Genomic DNA, 27440 nt, shown 5'->3' with positions numbered 1-27440 from the left:
CCCACTTCCCCCACCCGCTCTCTCCGGACATTGTGTGCTGACATGGGTTTACGTTGCCTTTGTGTGATTATTTGAGCAGCGCCATCTTTAGTCCTGGCAGCTGCCTGAACATTGCAGTCTGTGGTATTTTAGTGGAACAGGCTGCATATGCGCATGTACCAGTGCAGTGCCACCTAGTGGTTGCGTTGTCAGCAAACGCAGCCATCCCCTGCTCCATTTCAATCCACAAACAGACGTGGTCAGACCAGTTAGTCACATGACTAATTTGCTGTTGCAGAGTTTTGAACTGAGAGTCTGCGGAAGGCTGAATACTCCTGGACTGAAGCAGACCTCCTCTTCTGTCTGCCTGCTCCCATCTCTTTCTCACGGAACGCCAAAACCCACTGAAAACATATGAACCCCAAGAGAGAAAAGTCTCCTACAGTGAACAAGGTTTAAGAAGAATACTCCGCTCCAACAAAAAGCAAGATCTACCTACGATCAAGAACTCTACAGCGAGTGCGAAGAACCATAACAATAACTCGTCAGATATTGCCTCAAACCTTTCCATTTTATTTTTCTTCTGCTTTTCTGTCCCTATCTGCACATATGTAACACATATGCATCCTAGCATGGGTGCGTCGTGTATCTGTAGGCGTTAACCACCTTAGAGTTTAAGTTTAAGTTTAATAAATTTCACTTTTCTTCTTTAAACCTGAGAAAACCTATTGTGCTGGCTTCTTTGCCTTATAATTGGAAAGCGGTGAACAAGGATTCAACAAAGGGGGTGCTAAAAACACAGTGTATTTAAATATTAATCCCTGTTACAGTAAGACCAGGCGATGGCTGAAAGGGAACCCTAGACCTTTTTCTCACCTGGTCGTAACAATGAACTTTAACAGACTGTATAGAAGATTGAGGAAATTCAATATGGAGATCCCTGGTTCAGTGCTAGCATTTAAATTGCTAGATTATGTTAGAGTGTCACGTTTGGACAGGCTCATGGATCCATCTGGGGTTTCGGTTCTTGGAAAAGACTCTCTGTTAGATATGATGTCTGCTGCCTTAAAAAAATTCCTGGGGAAACAGTCATTTCCTGCAGCCCTGGTAGAACAAATGGCATTCTGCAGTGACACAAAGAATGGACGACTCAATGTTTACCGGATTTTGAAATGGTCCAGATACTGGACGCTGGAATAAGTACAATGGAACAGTTAAAAACAGAAGGAATGAGGATGAAAGCAACTTTAGCAGGTATGACTATTACAGCAGAAGACAGAATTGGAACAATAATTATCGGCAAACGAATTCCCGGGAACGCCCAAGGAAAAGTTAATAGGTGCTTCAGGTGTGACTCAAAGTATCATTATGCAATGAGTTGCCCAAAGCAGAGGGGCAGAGTGCTCGACATAACACAGGACAAAGAGAATTTGAGGCAGAAGAGGAAGATACTGTTGAATCTGAACGAGTTGTACTAGTCACAAGGAGTTTTAGTCCTGTGATAAAGTGTTAGTTGCGGATTCATTCAACTGTGCTGTATTAGAAAATGCTTGCACGTCGACAGTATGTGGAAAAGATTGGGTACAATGTTATCTGGATTCACTCAGTAGTGAGGATCGACGCAAGGTTAAGGAGTATAAAAGTACGACCAGCTTTTGGTTTGGTGATGACAACACATTGAAATCACTGAAGAGAGTAGTAATTTGATGTAAAATAGCTGGAGTAAGCCATTTTATCAATACTGATGTAGTCTCTAGTGAGATACATTTACTGTTGAATAAACCTTCAATGCAAAAGGCACAAATGAAACTTGATTTAGAGCATGATAAGGCAATTGTTTTTGGAAAGTCAGTGAATTTGCAGTTTACCCAGTCAGGGTATTATTGGATCCCCTTAACATAACCTGATGTTTCTAGTCAAGAGCGTTTAAAAAAAGTATTAATGGCATCAGGTGATAAGAATCATAGATAAAAAGAAAATTGTGTTAAAGTTATGCAGATAATTTGCTCAAGCGTCTTATTAAAGATTAAAAACCCAGCTAAAGGATGCAGGCGTGATTGATGAAGAGTATATGAAGATAATTGAAAAGATTTGTGAAAATTGTGAAATCTTTAAAAAGTATCAGAGGCCACCATCATGTCCTATTGTTATCCTTCCATTGGCACGTCACTTTAATGAGGTAGTTGCCATGGATTTAAAGATGTGGGACAAATACAAGAATATTTTCATTCTACATTTTATAGGCCTAGCAACTAGATTTAGTTTTTCTACAATAATAGCAAGGACAAAAGGGTGATTATTGATAAAATCATGGAGAAATGGATAGGGACAGGGCTTGGGGAACCAGCTAAGTTTCTGACAATGGTGGGGAATTTGCAAATGAGTTCAGAGACATGTGTGAAAGCATGAACATTATTGTTATGAATACAGCAGCTGAAAGTCCTTTCAGCAAAGGGCTCTGTGAAAGGAATCATGCAGTGATTGATGAAATGCTGCATAGAATCTTAGCTGACCAGCCAAACTGCAAGTTGACAACTGCCCTGGCATGGGTGGTTCATGCAAAGAATTCACTTCAAATGATTGGGGGATATAGTCCCTATCAATTGGTCTATGGGCAAAATCCTAAATTGCCTTCTGTACTGTGTGATAGTCCTCCTGCTCTAGAAGGTATTACAATTAATTCAATTTTTTCTGCCCATTTGAGGGCTCTACTAACAGGGAGATGGGCTTTCATCAAGGCTGAGGTCTCTGAGAAAAGTCAGAGAGCTCTGAGGCATCGTATAAGGCCCTCCGAGGCAGCATTTAATTCAGAAGATTAGGTGTATTATAAAAGAGAGGGGCATAGGGAATTGAAGGGTCCTGGTAAGGTAATAGGTCTGGATGGTAAGACAGTAGTTATCAAGCATGGAAATCAAACTGTTAAGGTTTATTCCTCACGATTAATTGGGGTTGATTACAAAATCTCAGAATCGGAGTAGTTGATAGAGGGAAACGAGGCACCTTGTACCTCAAATGATCATGTATTTTGTGATGAAGGTCCTGAGGAACAGAATGAGGTAGATCAAGAGTTGGATAGTAATTTGAACAATCATGATGCTCAAAAAAGAGCTAATGCATCCAAAGGACAATTGCCCCGAGTAGGTACTTGGGTAACATATATTCCAGGGGGTCTGATAAATGGAGGGATGCAACAATTGTGGGACATGCAAGAAAATCTACTGGCAGGTTGAAATATTGGTTGAATGTTCAAGATGATGGCCAAGAAGCAAGGTATGCGGACTGGCAGAATGGGGAGAAAGAGTGGAGGGTAGGAAAGCACAGTGCAAGTTCTAATAGTAGGTCTGGAAGCGACTCTTGCATCAGGAAACGATCCCGTACTGGAGAAAGAGCCTCTGTTAATGTACGAGGGAGATCTTACAGCAGTAGTCCCGAAAGACAACAAAGTGCTAATAGAGGCTGTAGTTTGAACAAATTCTACAATGAAACAAAGGCTAGAAAATAATGTCGGAGTAGAACTAGAAGCAGAAGTCCTCATGACCATGACCAAGTTTTAGTGGCTGCCAATAAACTTGAGGATAAACTAATAAGAGAAGCAAAACATAAGGAATTAGAAAGTTGGAGAGAGTTTGGAGTTTATTCTGAGGTACTAGATAGGGGACAGCCGGCCTAGTCACGTAGATGGATTTGTACTGGAAAAGTCCTTACCAATGGGACTTATAAGGCTAAAGCGAGGTTATTTGCAAGGGGTTTTGAAGAGCGACTGGGGGATACCGTTAGAGTGGACTCTCCCACAGCTGGAAAAGTAATCTTGAAAATCTTTTTAACTCTTTTGGTCACAAATTCATGGGAGTGTAGATCCATTGACAGAAAAGCTACATTTCTGCAGGGTAATACTTTTCAAAGAGAAGCTTCTGAAACCACCTAAAGAGGCAGTAGATGCAGAAGGAAAACTATGGAAACTGAATAAATGCATCTATGGCTTTAATGATGCTTCCAGGGTGTGGTATTTCTCACTGAGATCGGTTTTGTTGAAAATTGGTTGTGTTCAGCTAACAGCAGATCCTGCAATGTTTTATTGGTATCATAAAGGGAAACTTTCAGACGTCTTCATGATGCACGATGGTGATTTCTTATGGGGTGGTACTGCGGAATTTGAGAAATATGTTAAGATCAGGGCGGAATATAAGATTGGGAGTCAGGCTGGTGGGGCCTTTAAACATATTGGTTTAGATATTAAGCAGACTAAGTCTGGAATAACTTTAAATGAACAATCCCATTTAAGAGTATTACTCCCATCCCGGTTCATCATGTTAGGTCATCACAGAAAGACGGTGATATATCTAAATCAGAGACTGAGCAATTGCGAAGCTTGATTGGTCAATTAAGTTGGTTGTGCTCTTAGACTGGGCCTGATGATAGTTTTGATGTGCTGGAGTTAAGCACGATGATGAAAAACCCGCAAGTTGAGAATGTTTTCAGGGAAAATAAAACATTAAAAAAATTTAATCTTGAGAAATGGATACTGTAGTTCCCATCCTTCGGTGACCCAGAGAACATGAAGCTAATAATTTTTAGTGATGCTTCACATACTAATCTTGCTGATGTGGTTTTGAGTGCAACAAGCTTCATAATATTGCTGATAGATGAAAATGGGAATAGTTGTCCTTTAGCTTTGGAAACTAAAAAAATTAAAAGGATCGTTAAAAGCACTTTAGCTGCAGAAACACTGGTTCTTGTAAAAGCAGTGGATATGGGGTTCGATTTTTCAAATATTTTAGGTGAAATTCTGAACAAGGGACATCCTGAAGATAGGATACCCAATGAATGTTATATGGATAATCATTCTTTGTGGGACAATGCACACTCTACAAAAAGTGTAAGTGAGAACAGACTATGTATTGACCTTGCTGGATTGAAACAAATGTTGGAGAGAAAGGAAATCTCCAAACGTAAATGGGTAGATGCAAGTTATCAGCTATCTGATTGTTTCACAAAAGGATATGCTAGTACAAAGAAACTGTTAGAGGTGCTAGAGGAGGGGCATCTCACAATGTAATACTTTGTACCAAATATGGAATTTATTTTGATTTATTCTGAAATGTCCTTTGAGCATGTTAATACTTTGTACATAATATGGAATTTATTTTGAAATGTTGTCTGAGCATATTAATCTAAGTTTTATTATAAAAGAAAGAAGGGAATCTGTTAATTGTGTGTCAATTGTTTAATTATATGCAGGTGTCAGTGTGAACTGGGGTCTTTCTTATAAGGAGACACTTACTGAGACTGGTGGAGGGTTTCAGTGAGGAGCTACATGTTTGTAATCCTTTTATATTGTATAATAAATGTGAAACTGAATAAAGATAGGCTCCAGCATTATCATTCCACAACAAGTGGTCTGGAATTTAACATAGGGTTTTAGGGGTGGCAGGGGGAGCCTCAGGACTGAGATAATGATAGGCCAACTCTTACATATTACCTACCAGTGAGAATTCCATAATTTAAACTTCATTCCAAACAGAATGACCAAAGGTACATGCTAGACAAGTTTATACATGAATCTAATCACGTACATAGCCCAGATTCATTACAGTGTAGTGTGCAGCAGTCTGGAATCTTGTGCAGTTAAGACCATAGGCTCCTAACAAGATTATTGTTAATTTTAGGCCTTAGGCTCCTGCTGATCTATGACCTGACCTGTCACCTGTCGTAAACTCTGTAACTGGGGCCAAAGACTCCAGCTCAGGACAGGGAAAGTGAACAGATAGTTTAGATCTAAATACTTCACACATTGATTGCCTAAGAAGACTGTTACAATGCAGGCTCCTTAACGCTTTAAGTCAGCATCTATAACATATGTTTCTTATGCTGGGATAGCATTGCGACAAGGTGGACAATGGACCCTTCTATCGTTAGGCTATTCACCAAATATAGTGAAGCAACCCACTGTGTTCCCCAGATCTCTCCAAACAGGCAGGAAACACCATGCTGCCAGACTGCACAGCTCTGTCTAGACACTACAGATCATTATTATTAAGAAAAAAGATTATACAGGACAAATATTTGGTCAGCAGATTAGGTAGCAATTCTATTCTTAGTTTAGTTTAGTTTAGTGATACAGCACTGAAACAGGCGCTTCGGCCTACCGAGTCTGTGCCGACCATCAACCACCCATTTATACTAATCCTACACTAATTCCATATTCCTACCTGTCCCCACATTTCCCTACCACCTACCGATACTAGGGGCAATTTATAATGGCCAATTAACCTATCTCCCATTATTTTCATCCTTCCATTCTTCAAGGCTGAGGTAATTTCCACTCAGATTTCTGCTATCTCACCCCAATTCCCATCCTTCAGCGAAGAACCTTAGACTAGTCAGCAGGCCATTTGACCATAGGGAACGTCATAGTTGAGCCCAATCTTGTCGGTACCCACGCAGGCAAGGCTTTCCAGGAGGAAACAGGAGTGGGGCACCTTGCTTCACTTTTTCCTTCCCTAGGCTTAACAGCTTCACTCGGCGTGAGCCACAGATTGTACCACAGACCTCAGAACCAACCCAGGAACTGCAATCAGTAACTAAGCCATTAAGGGTGATCCAACTCATTTTCCTTATTATGTAATCTTCTAATTAGATTAGAGATACAGCACTGAAACAGGCCCTTCGGCCCACCAAGTCTGTGCCGAACATTTATACTAATCCTACACTAATCCCATATTCCTACCAAACATCCCCACCTGTCCCTATATTTCCCTACCACCTACCTATACTAGTGACAATTTATAATGGCCAATTTACCTATCAACCTGCAAGTCTTTTGGCTTGTGGGAGGAAACCGGAGCACCCGGAGAAAACCCACGCAGACACAGGGAGAACTTGCAAACTCCACACAGGCAGTACCTGGAATCGAACCCGGGTCCCTGGAGCTGTGAGGCTGCGGTGCTAACCACTGCGCCACTGTGCCGCCCTAATGTTACAGGATATTTATATACTCATTCTTTTTGCACATCCAGCTGCGATTTTTCAAAATTAAGAAGCCAAGTGACAGGCCAAGGCCCGTGTTGTATGATATTTCCAGGATTGAAATAATAGGTGAGAAGATGAAGGAAATAAAGCAGATAAAGATGAAGATTGGTGTCAGCTGTGATGCAATGGGTAGCGTTCCTGCCTCTGAGTCAGAAGGTTGTGCGATCAATCTCACGCCAGAAGTTCCTGCATAAAATCTAGGCTGACACTCCAGTGCAGTATTGAGGGAGTGTTGCACTGTCAGAAGTACTGCTTTGTGGATGAGATGTTAAATCGAGGCCCAGTCTGCTCTCTCAGGTGGATGTAATAGATTCTATGGCACCATTTTAAAGAAGAGCAGGGGAGTTGTCCCCAGTGTCCTGGACAATATTTATCGCTCAACCAACATCATTAAAAAAAGGTTATCTGGTCAGTAGAAAAACATAGAAACAGGACTAGACCATTTAGCCCCTCAAGCCTGTTCCACCACTCAATGAGATTATGGTTGATCTGCGACCTAACTCCATATACCCACCTTTGCCCCATATCCCTTAATATCTTTAGTTAACAAAAATCTATCAATATCAGATATAATAATAATAAAGGGCGTAGCATCATATCCTACCTGCAGAAGAGCATTCCAAACTTCTACCACTCCTGAAAGGCCTGGCTTTAACTTTTGGACTATGTCCCCTTGTCCTAGAACCAACCCCCCACCCCCCCAACCAGTGGAAATAGTTTCTCTCTATCTACCCTTTCTGTTCCCCTCAATATCTTGAAAACTTCAATCAAATCATCCCTCACCCTTCTAAATTCCAGGGAATACAACCTAAGTTTATGGGAACTTGTTATGTAATTGCAACTTTTTCTATTCAATTTTAAAAACACATAGTAGTGGTTCGGTGATGCTAATCTTGCAGGGAAAAGGAACGATGAGGCAGATTCAGAATGTAAAACTGTGTAAAACATGGTGAGGGAAAACACTGTACTAAACAGAATTGGGAGGCTGACAAAAACTCACTAGTTAGAGAAATTTACAACAACCAGCTAGCACATCTGCAAACTGAATTAAAGCTTTTTTTAAAACAACATCCGAATTAGACTGTTCCTATGGAAGATACAAGCTGTCTTTTTATTTCATTTTTAGACATAGAGGCCTGGACTCCTCCAAAGTTCAGTAGGACTTTTTATGTTTGCTTGCTGCAGGCAGTAACGGAGATTTTCGGCCGACACCCGACTCCTACGTGGCACTCAGGCTGGTGGGCTTGGCTGGGGGAGGGGAAGGCACAGCTACAGCTCTCCATGTCCCGTCAGAATGAGTAGGCAGCAAAGGAACCAAGACACGATTAAAGCAGTCTAAACATGTCGTTAGAAGGCGACGAGGCCGGGGCAGATATCATATTGCATCCCCATCAGCGCCAAACGAAGCAAATGTTACAAGAATGGGTCTTAATGTCCACAACGTAGCCCAGCTTTCAGCCATAACTCAGCTGGTGCTCAAACATGTAAATAAAATCCGACACAATTCTACAGGGTACAACACGGCAGAAAATAGTTCTCTACAACCTGCAGAGGGTTCAAATTAGGTGGGAATAAGAGAAAGGAGCCGGCGAGCAGTCTCAATCTGACATTCAGTGCTGACAGTATTCCAGATCGCTGCTAAAGCTGGATCAAACCGCAAGAAGACTTTATCGTTCTTTGGCCTATAAGTTATCGCCTACTTCTGCAGAACATTGTAGGCTCGAGGGGTGAGGGGATTTCACGACTGTGACTTTCTCCATCTCAACCCAAAAGCTTTTAACATCTTGAGTATCTGACCTGGCTGAAGGAGCTGGGTAGTTTTGAAACTGCAGAAGTCTCCAGCCCCCAACACTACCACCCCTCACTATAATGAGCACATAAACTTACCACTTCTACTTAAAGTGCATGACGAAGCTAGAGATGAGTCGTTAGAGAGAATCCTTTAAGATTCAGCTCCCATGGGATTTCAGAAATAAAAATGTCAACTATTATTGTAAGCTACTAATCGAGGCGACTGGCTCGAATTGATTGCAGAAAGGCCCCAGAAATCATAAACAATGCTAGAGCTGGTCTAACTGAAAATAAATTTGAACAGTGATAGGAGAGTTTCCATCCAGATGAAGATACAGATGTGTTTGAAAGCATGGTGGACAGTTCTGATTAACGTTACCTTGAAATAAGCCATTTGCAGGTAGTTATAGGGGGTCCTCTTCTGGAACTCAAGTAGAAGTTCCTCAGAGATCTGGTGCATGGAGTAGGGCCCCAGCTTGTCTTCCTCACACTCCTTCAGGCAGTCAGCCTTCCTCAGCACCGTATTGAAGAAGTTCATGTCGAAGAAGAAGTCCTGCCCGCTGTTGGAGATGACAAACCTTGTCTTGTTGTTGCAGTGGGTCCAGCAATGGACCTTAAGCCGGCGCAGGCCCGCTTGGTTCTGTAGTGCCCGCTCCATGTTGATGATCACCCCTTGCCAGTCATTGCGGTAATAAGCATCCACCGCCGCACTGAACAGGCGGTCGTATGACTCCAGCGGGGTTCGGCTTGGCTCCCGCTGTTCAGCCCTGCTCCCCCCAGCCAAGGTAAGAACAAGAAAAATAGACCAAGAGAGCCAGAGGGCCATGTTAGAGGTGGAGAGGGAGAGAGAGAGAGAGAGAGAGACAGAGGCACCACAGCGTTGTGAGGAAACGGGAGTTAGGATGAAATTTGAACTGGAGAGAGTGCTTCCTCCCTGAAGGAGGAGCCTAGGCCTGTCTCCTCCCCACAGCCAGTCAATGGAGAGTACTGGAAACACAGCTCACAAACTTTTAAACTCTTTCAACATGGAATACTTTTTGGTAATGATATGTGAAGGTTGGCGTTAAGCCTGAAGTAGGAGAGCAGAATTGCCGGAAATGGAGGGGAGAAAGGACTCACTAAATAAAAATCAAAGACTCCTTTTACCTCCACCTCTGATTTCAGGCTGGGGGCTGAGTTCAATACATTCCTTTCCACTTCTGAAACTCTCGTTAAAAATCTCCCTCACTGGTCACCTCCCCTAACCCCCCTCCTGGACTGCTTCTTGCTGCCCAATTCCCTCTTTGTAGAAGGCCTTGAGATATTTCACTATGTTAAAGCTGCAATGCAAGTTGTCATTTTAAAACACTCAGGGCTGTTTTACCCAAAAGGTAAGGTCTGCGTATTGCACCCCAGTTGTTTTGCTGGCTCTCCTCATGTTACAGGGGGCTCTCCACTTCTCTGTTCAAATGTTCTGGAAACAATGGGAGTTGAAGTGTGTGCAAAAAGATTAATTTACAAATCTGAAGGCAGGAATTTCTATCCTCTGATCCCATTTTGTTTGTTTCAGCAAATTGGAAGGAATGGGGATCCGTTGCTTACGTCCATTTTACAGAAGCTAAACAATCCTCTTGTATCACTTTGGCTCTGAATGGTTGAGAAGGGCTTTTATCTAAACAGTGTTCTACTTTCCCACCCCCTGGCCATCTTGAGATTTATGTGATACAGGACCCGTCTATGAAAACAGTGGTTTCTAATCTGTGTGCGCTGGCGGTGGAGGAGGGGTGGCTGGAGCTGCCCATCAGGAGCTGGAAAATGTAACCCTTTCTTCTCCAGCCAGGATTTTGATTTGACCAAGTGTTCACGGTGGTATAGTAAGGGCTGCCAACCCTTCAAACTTGTCCTGGAGCCTCCAGAAATGAAAGATTATTCCCCTGAACACAGCTGACAGCAAAATCCAGGAGAAAATAATATTACGAGAAATTGGGAGGGGAGTAAAAATCTTTTTTTTTAACCTCTTTAATTTATTAGTTTAAAAAATATTGGAGATAAGGCATATGGATTTATCAGGTGGGGCAGTCGGTAGGAGGAAATCTCTGGGAATAAGCCCCAACGGAGTTGGCAGGCTCAGGTATCATGCATAGGTTTTCAAACTGGGGTTCCCAGATGCTTGGGTCTCATTGGGTCCATAACGTCATCAGACTTCTGTTATTTTTTTAGTCTTGCCATCGAATAATTCCCATTGAAGTATTTTAATTAAAAGCAAAAGTTAATGAGGCAAGAGATGAGGAGAAATTCGTTTATGCAGCAAGTTGTTCTGATCTGAAACGTGCTGCCTGAAAAGGCGGTGGAAGCAGATTCAATCGTTACCTTCAAATAGGAATTGAATAAATTCTTGAAGGGGATAAAATTTACAGGACGACAGGGAAGGGCAGGGGAGTGGGGCTAATTGAACAGCTTTTTCAAAGAGCCAGCACAGGAACCGTGGGCCAAATAGCCTCCTGTGTGCTGTATCATTCTATAAAGCAATAAAAGGAGGGCCAAACAGAATTGATACAAGACTGTGACATAATTGTAGTGAGAGAAATAGGAGTATTAAAAGCGAGGCAGAGCAACCAAAGTATTAGAGCTGAGAGAAACACAGTGTTAGAAGTGAAAGCAGCTGGCGTAATCAAAGAAGAGAATCAGCCAGGGATATGCCTCCTGATCACAATCAGCTGACTGCTGCTGCAAAGTGAGCGTGTGTGCACAGGATAGCTTTTTTTCCCCCCAAAATATACTTTATTCATAAAAATCTGTACAAAAGAGTTCAAAACAGCACCAAGTTGACATTCTGAAAAGTGTAAAGGAAATCAGTTTTCTTCAATACGGGAGTGAATTGCCTCACAACCCTTCCATTCCATTTTACAGCAAAACCATATTTGGTGTATACAGCCCGAGGGGTTTCCCATCGGCCCAGTCCCTCAGTTCACTTTGGTGGGGGAACCTTACACAGTGGTCTTTCCCCATTGAGCCTTTGCAGCGGCTATCCCAAGCTTTAGTGCATCCATCAGCACGTAGTCCTAGACCTTGGAATGTGCCAGTCTGCAACACTCGGTCGTGGACAACTCTTTGCGCTGGAAGACCAGCAAGTTTTGGGCAGACCAAAGAGCGTCTTTCACTGAATTGATTGTCATCCAGCAGCAGTCGATGTTTATCTCGGTGTGCGTCCCTGGGAACAGCCCGTAGAGCACAGACTCCTGTGCTTCAGAGCTGCTTGGGATGAACCTCAACAAAAACCACTGCATCTCTTTCCACACCTGCTTTGCAAAGACACATTCCAGAAGGAGGTGGGCAACTGTCTCTTCCCCACCGCAGCCACTTCAAGGGCAGCGTGTGGAGGGGGTGAGACTCCGGGCGTGCAGGAAGGATCTGACGGGGAGGGCCCTTCTCGCCACCAGCCAAACTACATCTTGGTGCTTGTTTGAAAGTTCTGGTGATGATGCATTCTGTCAAATGACTTTGGCAGTCTGCTCAGGGAACCATCCGACAGGATCCACCATCTCCTTTTCCCTTGGGGCTTTGAGGACATTCCGTGCAGACCACTGCCTGATGGATTGGCGGTCAAAGGTGTTTTCCCGCTTAAGCTTATTTTCAAGGCTCACAGGTGAGGAATGGCCACTTAATAGAGGGAGCAGGGGATTGCCAGGGCATGTGGAGCTCATAACACAGCAAGGGTCATTATCTTCAGGAGAGGAGGGGAGAAGATTTCCGGAAAAACACTGCTGCAAATCTGAATATAAGATATTAAAAAACACAGTTTAAAAAAAAAATCAGTGAATCTGAAATCTGGTCAGAATGAGTTTCACACTGATTTTCTGTTCACATTGACATGCGCCCATGCACCAGTATTAATCCAATCCCCAATAGCAAGGCCACCCAATCAATTGTCTGTCTGTTCCTCTCCTGATGGTCTTTACCTGAGGCATTTACGCATGCCCTTTCCAGCAGGAATTACTGCGAGTTATGTGGAATGGGAACCCTGGAAAATTGTCTTCTCCTCTTCTCCTTCCCCTGTCTCTCTAGCTTAGGAGCACTGAGATAGAGCGCAGTGCAAATGAAGATCGAACCTGAGATTGTCCTGGCCTCTGCGGCTCAGTATCGCACCGTGTGGGAGCACATGGACAACAACTAGCCATCTTTCTCACCAGAATTAAATATTTCAAAATGATTGCTCGAGACTTTGTGACTCTAATCTCTGAGTCAGAAGGTTGTGGGTTCGAGTCCCACCCCAGAGAACTGAGCACAAATTCTAGGTGGGCGCTTTAACGCAGCAGTGAGGGAGTGCTGCACTGTCGGAGTTTCCGTCTTTTGGATGAGAGGTTAAACCAAGACCCCACCTGCCCTTTCAGGTGGACGTAAAAGACCCCATGGCACTATTTCGAAGAACATCTCCCCAGTGTCCTGGCCAATATTTATCCCTCGACCAGAATCACAGAATTGTTACAGTGCAGAAGGAGGCCATTCGGCCCATCATGTCTGTACCATCTCTCCAAAAGAGCAATTCACTTAGTTCCATTCCCCCACCTTCTCCCTATAACCCTGCATATTTTTCCTTTTCATATAACAGTCTAATTCCCTTTTTGAATGCTTCAATTGAACCTGCTTCCACCATGTTCTCAAGCAGCGCATTCCAGACCTTAACCACTCGCTGCTTGAAGATGTTTTTCCTCATGTCACTTTTGCTTCTTTCAACAATTACTTTAAATCTGTGCCGTCTCGTTCTCAATCCCTTCACAGATGGAGACAGTTTCTCGCTATCTACTCTGTCCAGACACCTCATGATTTTGAATACTTCTATCAAATCTCTTAGCCTTCTCTCCTCCAAGGAAAACAGCCCTAACTTCTCCAATCTATCTTCATAACTGAAATTCATGACCCCGGAACCATTCTCGTGAATCTTTTTCTGTGCTCTCTCCAAAGCTCTCACGTCTTTCCCAAAGGCCAACATCACTAAAACAATTTGTCTCGTCATTACCTTACTGCTGTTTGTGGGATCTTGCTGTGCACAAATTGGCTGCCATGTTTCCTACATTATTACAGTGATTACACTTCAAAAGTACTTAATTGGCTGAAAAGTGCTTTGGCATGTCCTGCAGTTGTGTACGGCGCTGTATAAATGCAAGTTTTTTCTTCTAGAATACAATCACAAGGTTTTTTTTGTACAACATTCTCTTTGCTCTCAGTTTGTGTCTGTGTACTTAGTGATTTTGCTGTGAATGTGAGTGGGCTTGCTCCACATTATGTGTTCTGCTGTGTTCCTGCCTCTGCCAGTTTTAGAACACATGTGTCTGTTAGGTAACAAATAGGGTTACACAAGCTAGCACTGGCAGGTAGGTGCCTACCACTCCCCTGATCACAATGTTCATCATCTTCTGAGATTTAGCTCTGCGGTTAATGCCTACAATTTTTGTAGCTCGGTTTCCGTGCATCTGCGCTTTCATTGCTAAGTCTTTAGTCACATTAGCACTGTGGAAAGGGAACTAAGCATTGTTGTTTTGTTTTAGGAGCTGTGAGGACAGCTGTATTAGAGAAGGAAGGTCCCCAGTTATAAGAAGCTGTCACCAAAGGCTGGAAGCAGTTAGTGTGGGGAAAATGACAGAGAGTGAGAGTGCCAGTGACTTTGTAACCAGAGGCAACATGAGCCATGTTAACCCTGACAACAGCGTGACAACCAGCTCAACTGGTAAGAAGGCGGCCAATAGCTGGCTACATTATTATTATTGATGTGAATGTTACTGAAGTGTAACCAGATGTCATCAGTTCCGTATGTTTACAGCCAGCTGTGTGTGTCTCAAGTACTGTAAACAGGTGAAAGTGACTGATTTTTTGATCAGTCAGAAACCAGAGTATTCACTGCCTTGGAATAATGTAAACTGTAGGTAGTCACCAAAATTCAGTCCCGAATGAGCATTTAGATCCACTCAGTGATAAGGAGATGGGCAGTCAATGCTGTGTTGAAGATCTTTATAATTCCAAGTGCAGATAGCGCACAGTGGTAACTCTCCAGAGTTAAGACAGCAATAATGCTAACACTCCTGGGTTCACACAGGTTCAGCGCTAACACTCCCAGGTTCACACAGGCTCAGTGCTAACACTCCCAGGTTCACACAGGCTCAGTGCTAACACTCCCAGGTTCACACAGGCTCAGTGCTAACACTCCCAGGTTCACACAGGCTCAGTGCTAACACTCCCAGGTTCACACAGGCTCAGTGCTAACACTCCCAGGTTCACACAGGCTCAGTGCTAACACTCCCAGGTTCACACAGGCTCAGTGCTAACACACCCGGGTTCACACAGGCTCAGTGCTAACACTCCTGGGTTCACACGGGCTCAATGGTAACAAACCCGGATTCACACAGGCTCAGTGCTAACACTCCCAGGTTCACACAGGCTCAGTGCTAACACACCCGGGTTCACACAGGCTCAGTGCTAACACTAAAATAAAAGCAAAATACTGCGGATGCTGGAAATCTGAAACAAAAACAAGAAATGCTGGATTCACTCAGCAGGTCTGGCAGCATCTGTGGAAAGAGAAGCAGAGTTAACGTTTCGGGTCAGTGACCCTTCTTCGGAACTGACAAATATTAGAAAAGTCACAGATTGTCTACCAATATCCATTATAAGCCCACTGACTCCCACAGCTACCTCGACTACACTTCTTCACACCCTACCTCCTGTAAGGACTCCATTCCATTCTCCCAGTTTCTCCGTCTCCGACGCATCTGCTCTGATGATGCTACCTTCCATGACGGTGCTTCTGATATGACCTCCTTTTTCCTCAACCGAGGATTTCCCCCCACTGTGGTTGACAGGGCCCTCAACCATGTCCGACCCATTCCCCACACCTCTACCCTCACCCCTTCCCCTCCCTCCCAGAACTGTGACAGGGTTCCCCTTGTCCTCACTTTTCATCCCACCAGCCTCCATATCCAAAGGATCATCCTCCGCCATTTTTGCCACCTCCAGCGTGATGCCACTACCAGTCGCATCTTCCCCTCCCTTCCCGTCAGCATTCCGAAGGGATCGTTCCCTCCGCGACACCCTGGTCCACTCCTCCATTACCCCCACCACCTCGTCCCCGTCCCAGGGCACCTTCCCTTGCAATCGCAGGAGGTGTAATACCTGCCCATTTACCTCCTCTCTCCTCACTATCCCAGGCCCCAAACACTCCTTTCAGGTGAAGCAGCGATTTACTTGTACTTCTTTCAATGTAGTATACTGTATTCGCTGCTCACAGTGTGGTCTCCTCTACATTGGGGAGACCAAGCGCAGACTGGATGACCGCTTTGCGGAACATCTCCGCTCAGTCCGCAAGCAGGACCCTGAGCTTCCGGTTGCTTGCCATTTCAACACTCCCCCCTGCTCTCATGCTCACATCTCTGTCCTGGGATTGCTGCAGTGTTCCAGTGAACATCAACGCAAGCTCGAGGAACAGCATCTCATCTACCGATTAGGCACACTACAGCCTGCCGGACTGAACATTGAGTTCAATAATTTCAGAGCATGACAGCCCCCCACTTTACTTTCATTTTTAGTCATTTTTAGTTATTTTTTCTTCCTTTTTTTTGCATTCCTTTTTACATTTTTTACAATCTTTTTTTGCATTTATTTCATTTCATCTTAGTTTGTTCAGTTTGCTTACCCACTGTTTTTTTCAGGTTGTTTTTCTTCAGGTTTGCACTTGCTGATGTTCAATATTCAGTATATTCACACCTAATCTGTACTAATGCTTTGTCTTTCAACACACCATTAACATATTGTTTGCCTTTGCTCCGTGACCTTTTGGTCAGCTATGTGGCCTGGTCCAATCTGCACCTTCTCCTTTGTTATCTCTTGCCCAACCCCCACCTCACTTGTTTATAATCTGTGACTTTTCTAATATTTGTCAGTTCCGAAAAAGGGTCACTGACCCGAAACGTTAACTCTGCTTCTCTTTCCACAGATGCTGCCAGACCTGCTGAGTGAATCCAGCATTTCTTGTTTTTGTCTCAGTGCTAACACACCCGGGTTCACACAGGCTCAGTGCTAACACTCCCAGGTTCACACAGGCTCAGTGCTAACACTCCCAGGTTCACACAGGCTCAGTGCTAACACACCCGGGTTCACACGGGCTCAGTGCTAACACTCCCGGATTCACACAGGTTCAGCGCTAACACTCCTGGGTTCACACGGGCTCAATGGTAACACTCCCGGATTCACACAGGTTCAGCGCTAACACACCCGGGTTCACACAGGCTCAGCGCTAACACACCCGGATTCACACAGGCTCAGCGCTAACACTCCCGGGTTCACACAGGCTCAGCGCTAACACACCCGGATTCACACAGGTTCAGCGCTAACACACCCGGATTCACACAGGCTCAGCGCTAACACTCCCGGGTTCACACAGGCTCAGCGCTAACACTCCCGGATTCACACAGGCTCAGCGCTAACACACCCGGGTTCACACAGGCTCAGCGCTAACACACCCGGATTCACACAGGTTCAGCGCTAACACACCCGGGTTCACACAGGCTCAGCGCTAACACACCCGGATTCACACAGGCTCAGCGCTAACACACCCGGATTCACACAGGCTCAGCGCTAACACTCCCGGATTCACACAGGTTCAGCGCTAACACACCCGGGTTCACACAGGCTCAGCGCTAACACACCCGGATTCACACAGGTTCAGCGCTAACACACCTGGGTTCACACAGGCTCAGCTCTAACACACCCGGATTCACACAGGTTCAGCGCTAACACACCCGGATTCACACAGGCTCAGCGCTAACACACCCGGGTTCACACAGGCTCAGCGCTAACACACCCGGGTTCACACAGGCTCAGCGCTAACACACCCGGATTCACACAGGCTCAGCGCTAACACACCCGGATTCACACAGGCTCAGCGCTAACACACCTGGATTCACACAGGTTCAGCGCTAACACACCCGGATTCACACAGGTTCAACGATAACACTCCCGGATTCACACAGGCTCAGCGCTAACACACCCGGATTCACACAGGTTCAGCGCTAACACTCCCGGATTCACACAGGTTCAGCGCTAACACACCCGGGTTCACACAGGCTCAGCGCTAACACACCCGGATTCACACAGGTTCAGCGCTAACACACCCGGGTTCACACAGGCTCAGCGCTAACACTCCCGGATTCACACAGGTTCAGCGCTAACACACCCGGGTTCACACAGGCTCAGCGCTAACACACCCGGGTTCACACAGGTTCAGCGCTAACACACCCGGATTCACACAGGCTCAACGATAACACTCCCGGATTAACACAGGCTCAGCGCTAACACACCCGGATTCACACAGGTTCAACGATAACACTCCCGGATTAACACAGGCTCAGCGCTAACACACCCGGATTCACACAGGCTCAACGATAACACACCCGGATTCACACAGGCTCAGCGCTAACACACCCGGATTCACACAGGCTCAGCGCTAACATTCCCGGCTTCACACTGGCTCAGCGCTGACACTGCCGTGTTGCCACGGGGGCGGCGCTGACCCTGGCGGGTTCCCACAGGGGCAACGCTGACCCTGGCGGGTTCCCACGGGGGCGGTGCTGCCACTGCCGGGTTGCCACGGGGGCGGCGCTGCCACTGCCGGGTTGCCACGGGGACGGCGCTGCCACTGCCGGGTTGCCACGGGGACGGCACTGCCGCTGCCGGGTTGCCACGGGGGCGGCGCTGACACTGCCGAGTTGCCACAGGGGCGGCGCTGCCACTGCCGGGTTGCCACGGGGACGGCGCTGCCACTGCCGGGTTGCCACGGGGACGGCACTGTCCCTGCCGGGTTGCCACGGGGGCGGCGCTGACACTGTCGGGTTGCCACGGGGGCGGCGGTTGACACTGCCGGGTTGTATGGATGTCTCAAGAGTATTCAGAGCATAGCCGGGGACGGAAAGGGTTCACGTTCCTGGTGGTGGCGGTGGTAGCAGACTATTTCACAGGCCTGGTAGGTGGGTTGTGGGCCCATGTTGCACTTGCCGGCCTGGAAGGAGGCAGGTGTCCTCCACCTGGTGCCAGGGCAGCATCAGCTGGTGGCAGACCTAGAGGTTGTTGCCTTGGTCACAGAACCTGTAGGAAAGATATTGGAGGTCTGGAAGTCTGGAGGATGGTCGGGGCCAGGGAGGAGTAAGATCCACAGAGGGTTTATCTCCGGCCCCTCCCTGCTGCACTCTCAGCTAATTAACTGGCTATTTATGCTGCAGCCAAAGACTTGGTTTCTCTGAGTTTGCTGGAGCTGGCTGCTTCAGGGCAAACCAAGGTTGCAACAGGACCTGAAGAAGGCTTTAGGCCTCTTATTTGCATATGGAAAGGGCCTAACAGGCGAGAGTAAAGATGTCTCTATTTTGCCCGTACCCAGTACGTTGGGTGGCACTCTCCAGGTTGGAAGTATGTGCACTTCCTGCCGACATATCTGGGGACTAGGGGCCACAGAGCCTCCATTTTTCAGCCCAGTTTCTAGGCCAGTGTTTTTTTACAGTACAGAGTGCTTTGGTACTTTTTTTTTATCTGCTCCGGGATGGCCTCCTGGTTCTTAGAACCTTTCAAATAACAGCAAAACCATGAACAAATATTCAAATACAGGAGGCCTGACCTTTGTACAGTAAATACAACAACATTAGCAGGTTCACGTGATCAGACTGTCACATGGTCAAACCTACAGGCATGCTTTGATTCAACGCCCTGTTTTAGGTGATTTATCTTTTCAGCTTCTCCTCTCCTCCTTCCTGAAACTCAAGCATTCTTGGGGAATGACCCCCTAGGCACCGGCCTCCCTTTGCACAAATCTCCATTCTTCAAGTGCCAGCTTGTTGACTGATTTCCAGCAGGGGTGAAAGGTCAGATACGAGAAACCTGGGGTGCTGAGGCGAATTGCGTCATTGGTTGAGATCAGTTAACAGTGGCATCTGTGACCTTCCACACTTCCTAGTCCTCAGTTCCACACTAATTGGTGCATTCATTCATTAATCCATCCGGCGGAGTTGACAGAGGCTGATTGCGCTCTTTAATGGTTCTTGTTTTGTTTACAGTGGCACTGGTGGAGAGCAATGCCAACCCTGCAGGCCTGCAGCTGGTCAGCACCTATCAAACCAATCGGGTTGGGGACCCCCTCGACCTTGTAGCCCTGGCAGAGCAAATCCAAAAGGTAGGGATTCCCCCCCCCACCCCCACCGTCCTCCCCCACTCCCACTGTTTACACCTTCCCTTCCCACCCAAGCTGCTGTCTACTGCTGGGCTGCAGCTCCGTGAGTGATAATTGCTCTTGAGTTTTTTGCCCTCGTGATTGTTCTTCATGCAGGGACCATGATGGGATGGAGGACCCTCAGCCCTTCACCTTATCCAACAGGTACAAGGTTACCTGTATAGATAAGAACAAGGAGCGCAGGGAAGATGGGCAAACTGACCTTGTCACTATGGTGCAGGGGGCCATCCAAGTGATGGGGGTAGGGGTGGGGAAAGAAAGGAATGTGGTAGGCAACAGTATAGTCAAAGAAATAGATAGGAACATAGGGCTTGATCTCCTATCTGTGATCGGCTGCCTGTCTGCTGCCCCAGTGAAGGATAACTCATCAAGGCTTAAGAAGAATTTAATGTGGGAAGGGGAGGATCCAATTGTCATGGTCCACGTAGGAACTAACGACATAGAACTAAGAATGAGGTTCTGCGGGGGAAGATTGAGGAACTAGGTTCTAAATTAACAAGCAGAACCTTGAGGGTAATAATCTGTGGATTACTAACTGAGCTACGTGAGAATTGGCATGGGGTCAAGCGGATCAGAGAGTTCAATGCGTGGCTCAAAGAGTGGTGTGGGAGGAAGGGGTTTTGGTTCATGGAGCACTGACACCAGTACTGGGGAAAGAGGGAGCTGTTCTGGTGGATCAGGTTCCACTTAAACAAGGCTGGGATCAGTGTCGAATAATTTGGGTAGTAGATGGGGCTTTAAAAGGACGCGGGAGGGGTGAGGTACAATAAATGTAGAAATCTGAAGTGAAAAGTCAAGACAATAGAGCAGTGTAGTAATTTGGGTAAAGAAAAGCAGAGACTGATGGGAAGGGGCAGAGAGTTTTAATGTTTCTTGTTCATCTGCGAAAAAAGCCCAAGCAAGGAATAATAGTTTAAAAATTAAAATTAAAGGATTTTTATCTGAATGCACAAAACATTTGTAACAGGATAGACGAGTAGCAAAGGTAAACATTGGTCCCTTAGAGGCTGAAACGGGAGAAATTATAATGGGAAATAAGGAAATGGCAGAGATGTTAAACCAGTATTTTGTGTCTATCTTCACAAAAGAAGACACAAAAAGAACCGAAGGGCTAATGAGAGTGAAGAACCTAAAGGAATTAATATCAGTTGAAGAAAGGTCCTAGAAAAATAAATGGGACGAAAAGTTGACAAATCCTTAGACCTGACAGTTTACATTTTAGGACTCCAAAAGAGGTAGTTGCAGAGATAGTGGATGCAGTGGTTATGATCTTACAAAATTCCCTAGATTCTAGAATGGTCCCCATGGATTGGAAGTTAGCAAATGTAACACCACTATTCAGGAAAGGAGGGACGGAGAAAACAGGGAATTACAGGCCAGTTAACCTGACATCAGTCATCAGAAAAATGCTGGAACCCATTATTAAGGAAGTCTTAACAACTTAGAAAATCATAGTATGATCAGACAAAGTCAACATGGTTTTACGAAAGGAAAATCATGTTTGACAAGTTTATTAGAGTTTTTTGTGGATCCAGTTAGCTGGGTAGGTAAAGGGGAGCCAGTAGATGTGGTATATTTGGATTTCCAAAAGGTATTTGACAAGTTGTCAGACAAAAGGTTATTACACAGAATAAGAATTCATGGGGTTGGAGATAATATATGAACATGGATAGAGGACTGGTTAGCAGACAGGAAACAGGGAGTAGGGATAAATGGGGCATTTTCAAGTTGGCAGGCTGTGAGTAGTGGAGTGCTGTAATGGTCAGTGCTGGGGCCTCAGCTATTTACAATCTATCTGAATCTATGACAATGCAACCACTAGGTGGCGCAATACTGGCACATGCACAAATGCACATCACCCACTGAAACATCGCTGTCTGCAACGTCTCAAGCAGCTGCCAGTAATAAAGATGGTGCTGCTCAATTTGTCACAAAAAACAAAATCAGCCTTAAACCCAAATTCCCACAGTGGCTCCAATCGTCGCCGCCATCCCACCCCCAACAGTATCCCGCTCCCTCCTGCCATCGCGCTTCTCTTCGCCGCTCCCTCCCACGCCCTTCTCGCCACTCGTTCCCTGCCTTGCCGCTGCCTTCCCTCAGCCACTTGTTCCCGCCCTCGTCACTTCCCCACCTCGGCCGCTCGCTGCCCGCCTTATCGTTTCTGCCACTCGCTCCCCAACCAGCCCCCACCCCAACACCCCCCCCCCTCCTCCCCCCCCCCCCCCCAAACCCTAGCCGCTCGCTCCAGGCCTTGCCACTTCTATTCTCCTGGTCACTTGCTCCTGCGTCGCCACGTCACCCCCTCGGCCGCTCGCTCCCCACCCCCTGCCGTTTCTGCGGGCTGTGCAGCTGGGAGTGCTTGGCCGAAATGAGGAGCAACGAGGCGAGGAGCAAGTGGCTGATGGGGAAGCAGCGAGGCGGTAAGCCAGTGGCCGAGGGGAGAAGCGGCGAGGGTGAGAGCAACTGGCTGAGGGAATGCAGCAGCAAGGCAGGATGGAGCGGGAAATTGAAAGTGGGGATGGCGGGAGGGAGCGGGATATTGTACGGTGGAATGGAACCAGGGATTGCGGCTATTGAGGGGTGACGTCAGCGTGCACATTCATACTGGCAAGCTGGAAAATGTTTGCATGCACTGAGGACTTCCGCGATCGCTCTGAGCATGCTCTGCATTGTCAGGACTCACCTTGTATTAGTTGAAGGCACCGAGAGTAATGTATTTAAGTTTGCTGGTGATTCAAAGTGAAGGCGTGCTACCCGACCTGAACCCGACGGGACCCGACATCATGTGTCAGGTTCGGGTTGGGTCAGACCCCTCTTCCAGGTCTGGCTTTAGGGCTTGGGTTGGGCCGAGTCGGGGTTGGGGTCGGGTCGGGTCAGGCCAGACACACACGGTAAGTGCTTTGCCGGTAAGTATTAAAAATAGAAAACTTAGCTGAGCTGGGAGTCCGGGACGAAACGGAGTCTGCAACGTGAGCGAGTGACATCACTATGACGTCATCACGCATGTGCTGCGGCTTCATGGAGCTTCCCAGTCAGAAGGAAAGTAAAGGGATGGTCGGGTCGGGCTCGGGTCAGGTCGAGTGGGGTTGAGCTCAGGTCGGGTCGGGCTTGGGGCGAAATTGGAGGGACTCGGGCCGGATCGGTCTCGGGTCTGCCGTGGATCGGTCGGGTTCGGGTCGGATTCATTTTCCAGACCTAAGGAGGCCTTTAATTCAAAGCTAGGTGGGACAGTAAACTGTGAGAAGGACACAAAGAGGTTGCAAAGGGATATAGACAGGGTAAGTGACTGAGCAAGAAGGTGGCAGATGGAGTGTAATGTGGGGAAATGTGAGATCATTCGCTTTGATAGGAAGAATAGAAAAGCAGAATATATTTTAAATGGTGTGAAACCCTTAAATGTTGATTTTCAGAGAGATTTGGGTGTCCTTGTACAAGAAATACAAAAAGTTAGCATGCAGGTACAGCAAGGAAGGTTAATGGTATGTTGGCCTTTATTGCAAGGGGGCTGGAGTACAAGAGTAAGGAAGTCTTGCTGAAATGTACAGGGCTTTGGTGAGACCACACCTGGAGTACTGTGTATAGTTCTGGTCTACTTATCAAAGGAGGGATAAACTTGCCTTGGAGGCAGTTCAGCGAAGGTTCACTCGATTGATTCCTGGGATGAGAGGGTTAACCTATGAGGAGAGGTTGAGTAGAATGGGCCTATACCCTCTGGAGTTTAGAAGAATGAGAGGTGATCTCATTGAAACTTATAAGATTCTAAGGGGGCTTGGCAGAGTAGATACTGAGAGGTTGCTTTCGCTAGTTGGGGAGTCTAGAACTAGGCGGCAAGGCTCAGGATATGGGTTTGATCATTTAACACTGAGATGAGGAGGAATTTCTTCACTGAGTGTTGTGAATCTTTGGAATTTTCTATACAGAGGGTTGTGGATGTTCAGACATTGCGTATATTCAAGGCTGTGATTGATAGATATTCGGACTCCAGGGGAATCGAGGGATAATGGGGCTAGAGTGGACAAATGGAGTTGAGGTCAATGATCAGCCATGAACTTATTGAATGATGGAGCAAGCTCAGGGGGCCCTATGGCCTGCTCCTGCTCTTAGTCCTTATGTTCTTCTGTCAGCGAATGCCAGCAGGGCATTCAACAATGGAAAGCATTACATCTGAGCCCAATCCTGCTTTCATCCAACATTTACGCATACATACTTCCAGTCTGAGTTCCTGGGTCACAATCATGAATGGGAGCCAAGCCTGATTTTGTTCTTGGTTAGCCCAGGGAGAATGACAACAATTCCCTCTGCTGCAGCCCAAGATGAGATTAGCTTCCTCAGGACAGACTACGAATTGGAACCATAATTTATTTCATGGTGTTAGTGCCACCTCATGTAGTGTGCTTGCCCATTGGGCCCATTAGCATTCAAATCCAGAGCATACTTCTACTTGTCATTCGTTCAATGTGACTGTGGCCTGGTACTGGGGCTCCTATTGTAAAACACCCATTCCCTTCAGCCTCTCACCCATTATGTGTCTGTTGGGGGGTTGGGTTAAGAGAGCGATGCCTACTACAGATATAGACTGAAAACTACTGAGACTAGAACAACTATTAACGAGAGGCTCCTTGAACTAGCAAAGGAGAAGAAAGTGGTAAAGAGGCTGATTCTTATCTGAAGAATAACATCCTGTGGGAACTTTATTTGGAAGTTACAAGGGAAGATGTAAGGCTGCTTGCTGTATGGAAAAGTTGATGGTAATGGAACAAGATTCAGGCAAAGAAAAACATTGCTAGACAGTGTGATGGGATGGGCAGATGTAGAATCGAGAGCTCCAGCTGTACAAAGTATGCAATGTGGTGGTCACCAGACTTCAGAGGAGGTAGAGTGGAATGCAAGATTATTACCTTCAATCTCCTGGGGTTTCCCGCTTGCCCTTTCACCAGCATGAGGCTAAAAGTGACAGCAAAAAACTCAGCTAAGGCCCTCCTACTCTCTCCTTTCCCTCCACTGTCTCCATACCTACAATCTGGTGGTTTTGTTCAAACTTGCCAGTATGATGCATTTTAAAAGAATGCCACAGTGCTTGGGTGTAAGGATGCATCAGTTTCAATCTGAGAATTTAGGGGCGATCCCTTAACATCAGTGACAACATTATCAATGTTACAATTAAGCATTCAGTCAGTTCTTGACCAAAATTGTCCTATTCGAAATTGTTAAACGACACCATTTTAGTCACAGGCACTAATTTTAGTAGAAAACACTTCACACACAATATGGATAAATGTACTTCACGCATCTATATTTACTTAACGAACATCTCTTATCATTCAGTAACCAAGGCGGCACAGTGGCGCAGTGGTTAGCACCGCAGCCTCACAGCTCCAGGGACCCGGGTTCGATTCCGGGTACTGCCTGTGTGGAGTTTGCAAGTTCTCCCTGTGTCTGCGTGGGTTTTCTCCGGGTGCTCTGGTTTCCTCCCACAAGCCAAAAGACTTGCAGGTTGATAGGTAAATTGGCCATTATAAATTGTCACTAGTATAGGTAGGTGGTAGGGAAATATAGGGACAGGTGGGGATGTTTGGTAGGAATATGGGATTAGTATAAATGGGTGGTTGATGTTCGGCACAGACTCGGTGGGCCGAAGGGCCTGTTTCAGTGCTGTATCTCTAATCATAGTCATAATCAATCATAATCATAATCGAATGAAGCACGCACAATGATAAAAAAAAACACTCGCACACTACTTTTTCTCTAACCATTTTACCGACAAAAGCACAAAAGGCTACAGTTCACTTGCATATCCGTGTGAATACGAGTAATCAAGTATGCGATTAGTCCCACTGGGATTCCCAGATAGTTACATGTGACCAGTGACTAATGTATTGGACTAGCATGAGGAAAGAGAGCAGTGATGTGGCTGATTATGATCTGAAATGAGTTAATTGGTCTGCAAGTCAGAATTTACAGGTAATCAGTGAGCAGCTGAATAGAAGGCTGTTGTCAAACATAAGAAATCTAATATAAAATAAAAACAGTGCTGGAAATACTCAGCAGGTCTGGCAGCATCTGTGGAGAGAGAAATAGAGTTAACATTTCAAGTCTGTGACATTTCATCAGAACTGGCAAAGGTTAGAAATGTAATAGGCTGTTTCGTCTTTATGTTGTTTCTGGTTCCCAGATGTTGGAAAGAATCACACTTAAACTTGGAAAAGGCTGGAGTCAGTCTTGTTTAATTAGCACCATGCTTTGTGCTGTGGAACCTGGTTGAACTGGTTCTTGTGTTACACATAATATGACTCCCCAGTGCAGCCGTGAATGAGGCCCCCACTGGAACACTTATACATGACAATTAGTTCCTAACACTTTACAGATAGTATAACAATATATACATATATAACATAGGCTTTGAGCAAGAGAAAAATGGGAGGGGGAAGAAGAACAAAAGGGAGGGTGTGTGATAGGGCGGAGGGCAGGAGAGATTAAATGACAAAGATGTCACTGATTAAAAGACAAAGAGAGTGCTAATCATTGTAGTTAAAGACAAAGCATTAGTCCAGAGAGAGTGTTAATGGCAGAATTGTGAACAGCTCTTTCTGAAAGCAAAAACATGAAAAAACAAGTTTGAGAGAGGTACATGGTTAAAAAATAAAATTTTTAAAAATGAAAAAAAATAAAATGGCAGTCATGCTCTGAAGTTATTAAACTCAATGTTGAGTACAGAAAGCTGTACAGTGCCTACTCAGAAGATGAGGTGCAGTTCCTCGGGCTTGCGTTGAGCTTCACTGGAATGCTGCAGCAGGCCGAGGACAAAATGTGGGTGTGAGCAGGGTGTTGAATTAAAATGGCCAACAACCGCAAGCTTGGGGTCATACTTACAGACTGAACGAAGGTGTTCTGCAAGGTGGTAAACCAATCTGCGTTTGGTCTCCTCAGTGTAGAGGAGACCACATTGTGAGCAGCGAATACAGTATACTAAATTGAAAGAAGTACAAGTAAATCACTGCTTCACCTGGAAGGAGTGTTTGGGCTCTTGAATGGTGAGGAGAGAGGAGGTAAACGGGCAGCTATTACACCTCCTGCGATTGCATTGGAAGGGGACGAGATGTCAGGGGTGCTGGAGGAGTGAACCAGGGTGTCGCAGAGGGAACAGTTCTTTCAAAATGTTGACGGGAGGGGAAGGGGAAGATGTGTTTGGTGGTGACATCGTGCTGGAGGTTGTAGAAATGGCAAAGAATGATCCTTTAGATGTTGAAGCTAGAGGGGTGGAAAGTGAGGTCAAGGGGAACCCCATCGCAAAGGAGGGAGGAGAAGGGTTGAGGGTAGAGGTGCAGGAAATGGGTCGGACATGGTAAGGGCCCTGTCAACCACAGTGAGGGGGGGTGAGGAGGGGAGTCCTTGGTTGAGG

At 45.9% G+C, this 27440-nt stretch overlaps 2 protein-coding genes across 2 annotated transcripts in view; one reads left to right on the top strand and one right to left on the bottom strand.

The window, feature by feature from the left end:
- The window catches only part of p3h1 (prolyl 3-hydroxylase 1), a 46015-nt gene extending 36313 nt beyond the window's left edge, over positions 1-9702 (bottom strand). The window contains exon 1 of the mRNA XM_068017480.1: positions 9179-9702. Coding sequence (XP_067873581.1) covers positions 9179-9625 — 447 coding nt within the window. The 5' untranslated portion in view covers positions 9626-9702. The remainder of the gene's footprint in view (positions 1-9178) is intronic.
- Positions 9703-14365: 4663 nt separating this feature from the next.
- The window catches only part of c37h1orf50 (chromosome 37 C1orf50 homolog), a 31643-nt gene continuing 18568 nt past the window's right edge, over positions 14366-27440 (top strand). The window contains exons 1-2 of the mRNA XM_068017479.1: positions 14366-14503; positions 19869-19984. Of these exons, the coding sequence (XP_067873580.1) occupies positions 14413-14503; positions 19869-19984 (207 nt within the window). The 5' untranslated portion in view covers positions 14366-14412. The remainder of the gene's footprint in view (positions 14504-19868; positions 19985-27440) is intronic.

Source organism: Heterodontus francisci, chromosome 37 (assembly GCF_036365525.1).
Source record: "Heterodontus francisci isolate sHetFra1 chromosome 37, sHetFra1.hap1, whole genome shotgun sequence".
NCBI classification, from domain to species: domain Eukaryota; kingdom Metazoa; phylum Chordata; class Chondrichthyes; order Heterodontiformes; family Heterodontidae; genus Heterodontus; species Heterodontus francisci.
Note: the sequence above shows the minus strand (reverse complement) of the source record. Positions and strands in the feature narration are given on the sequence as shown.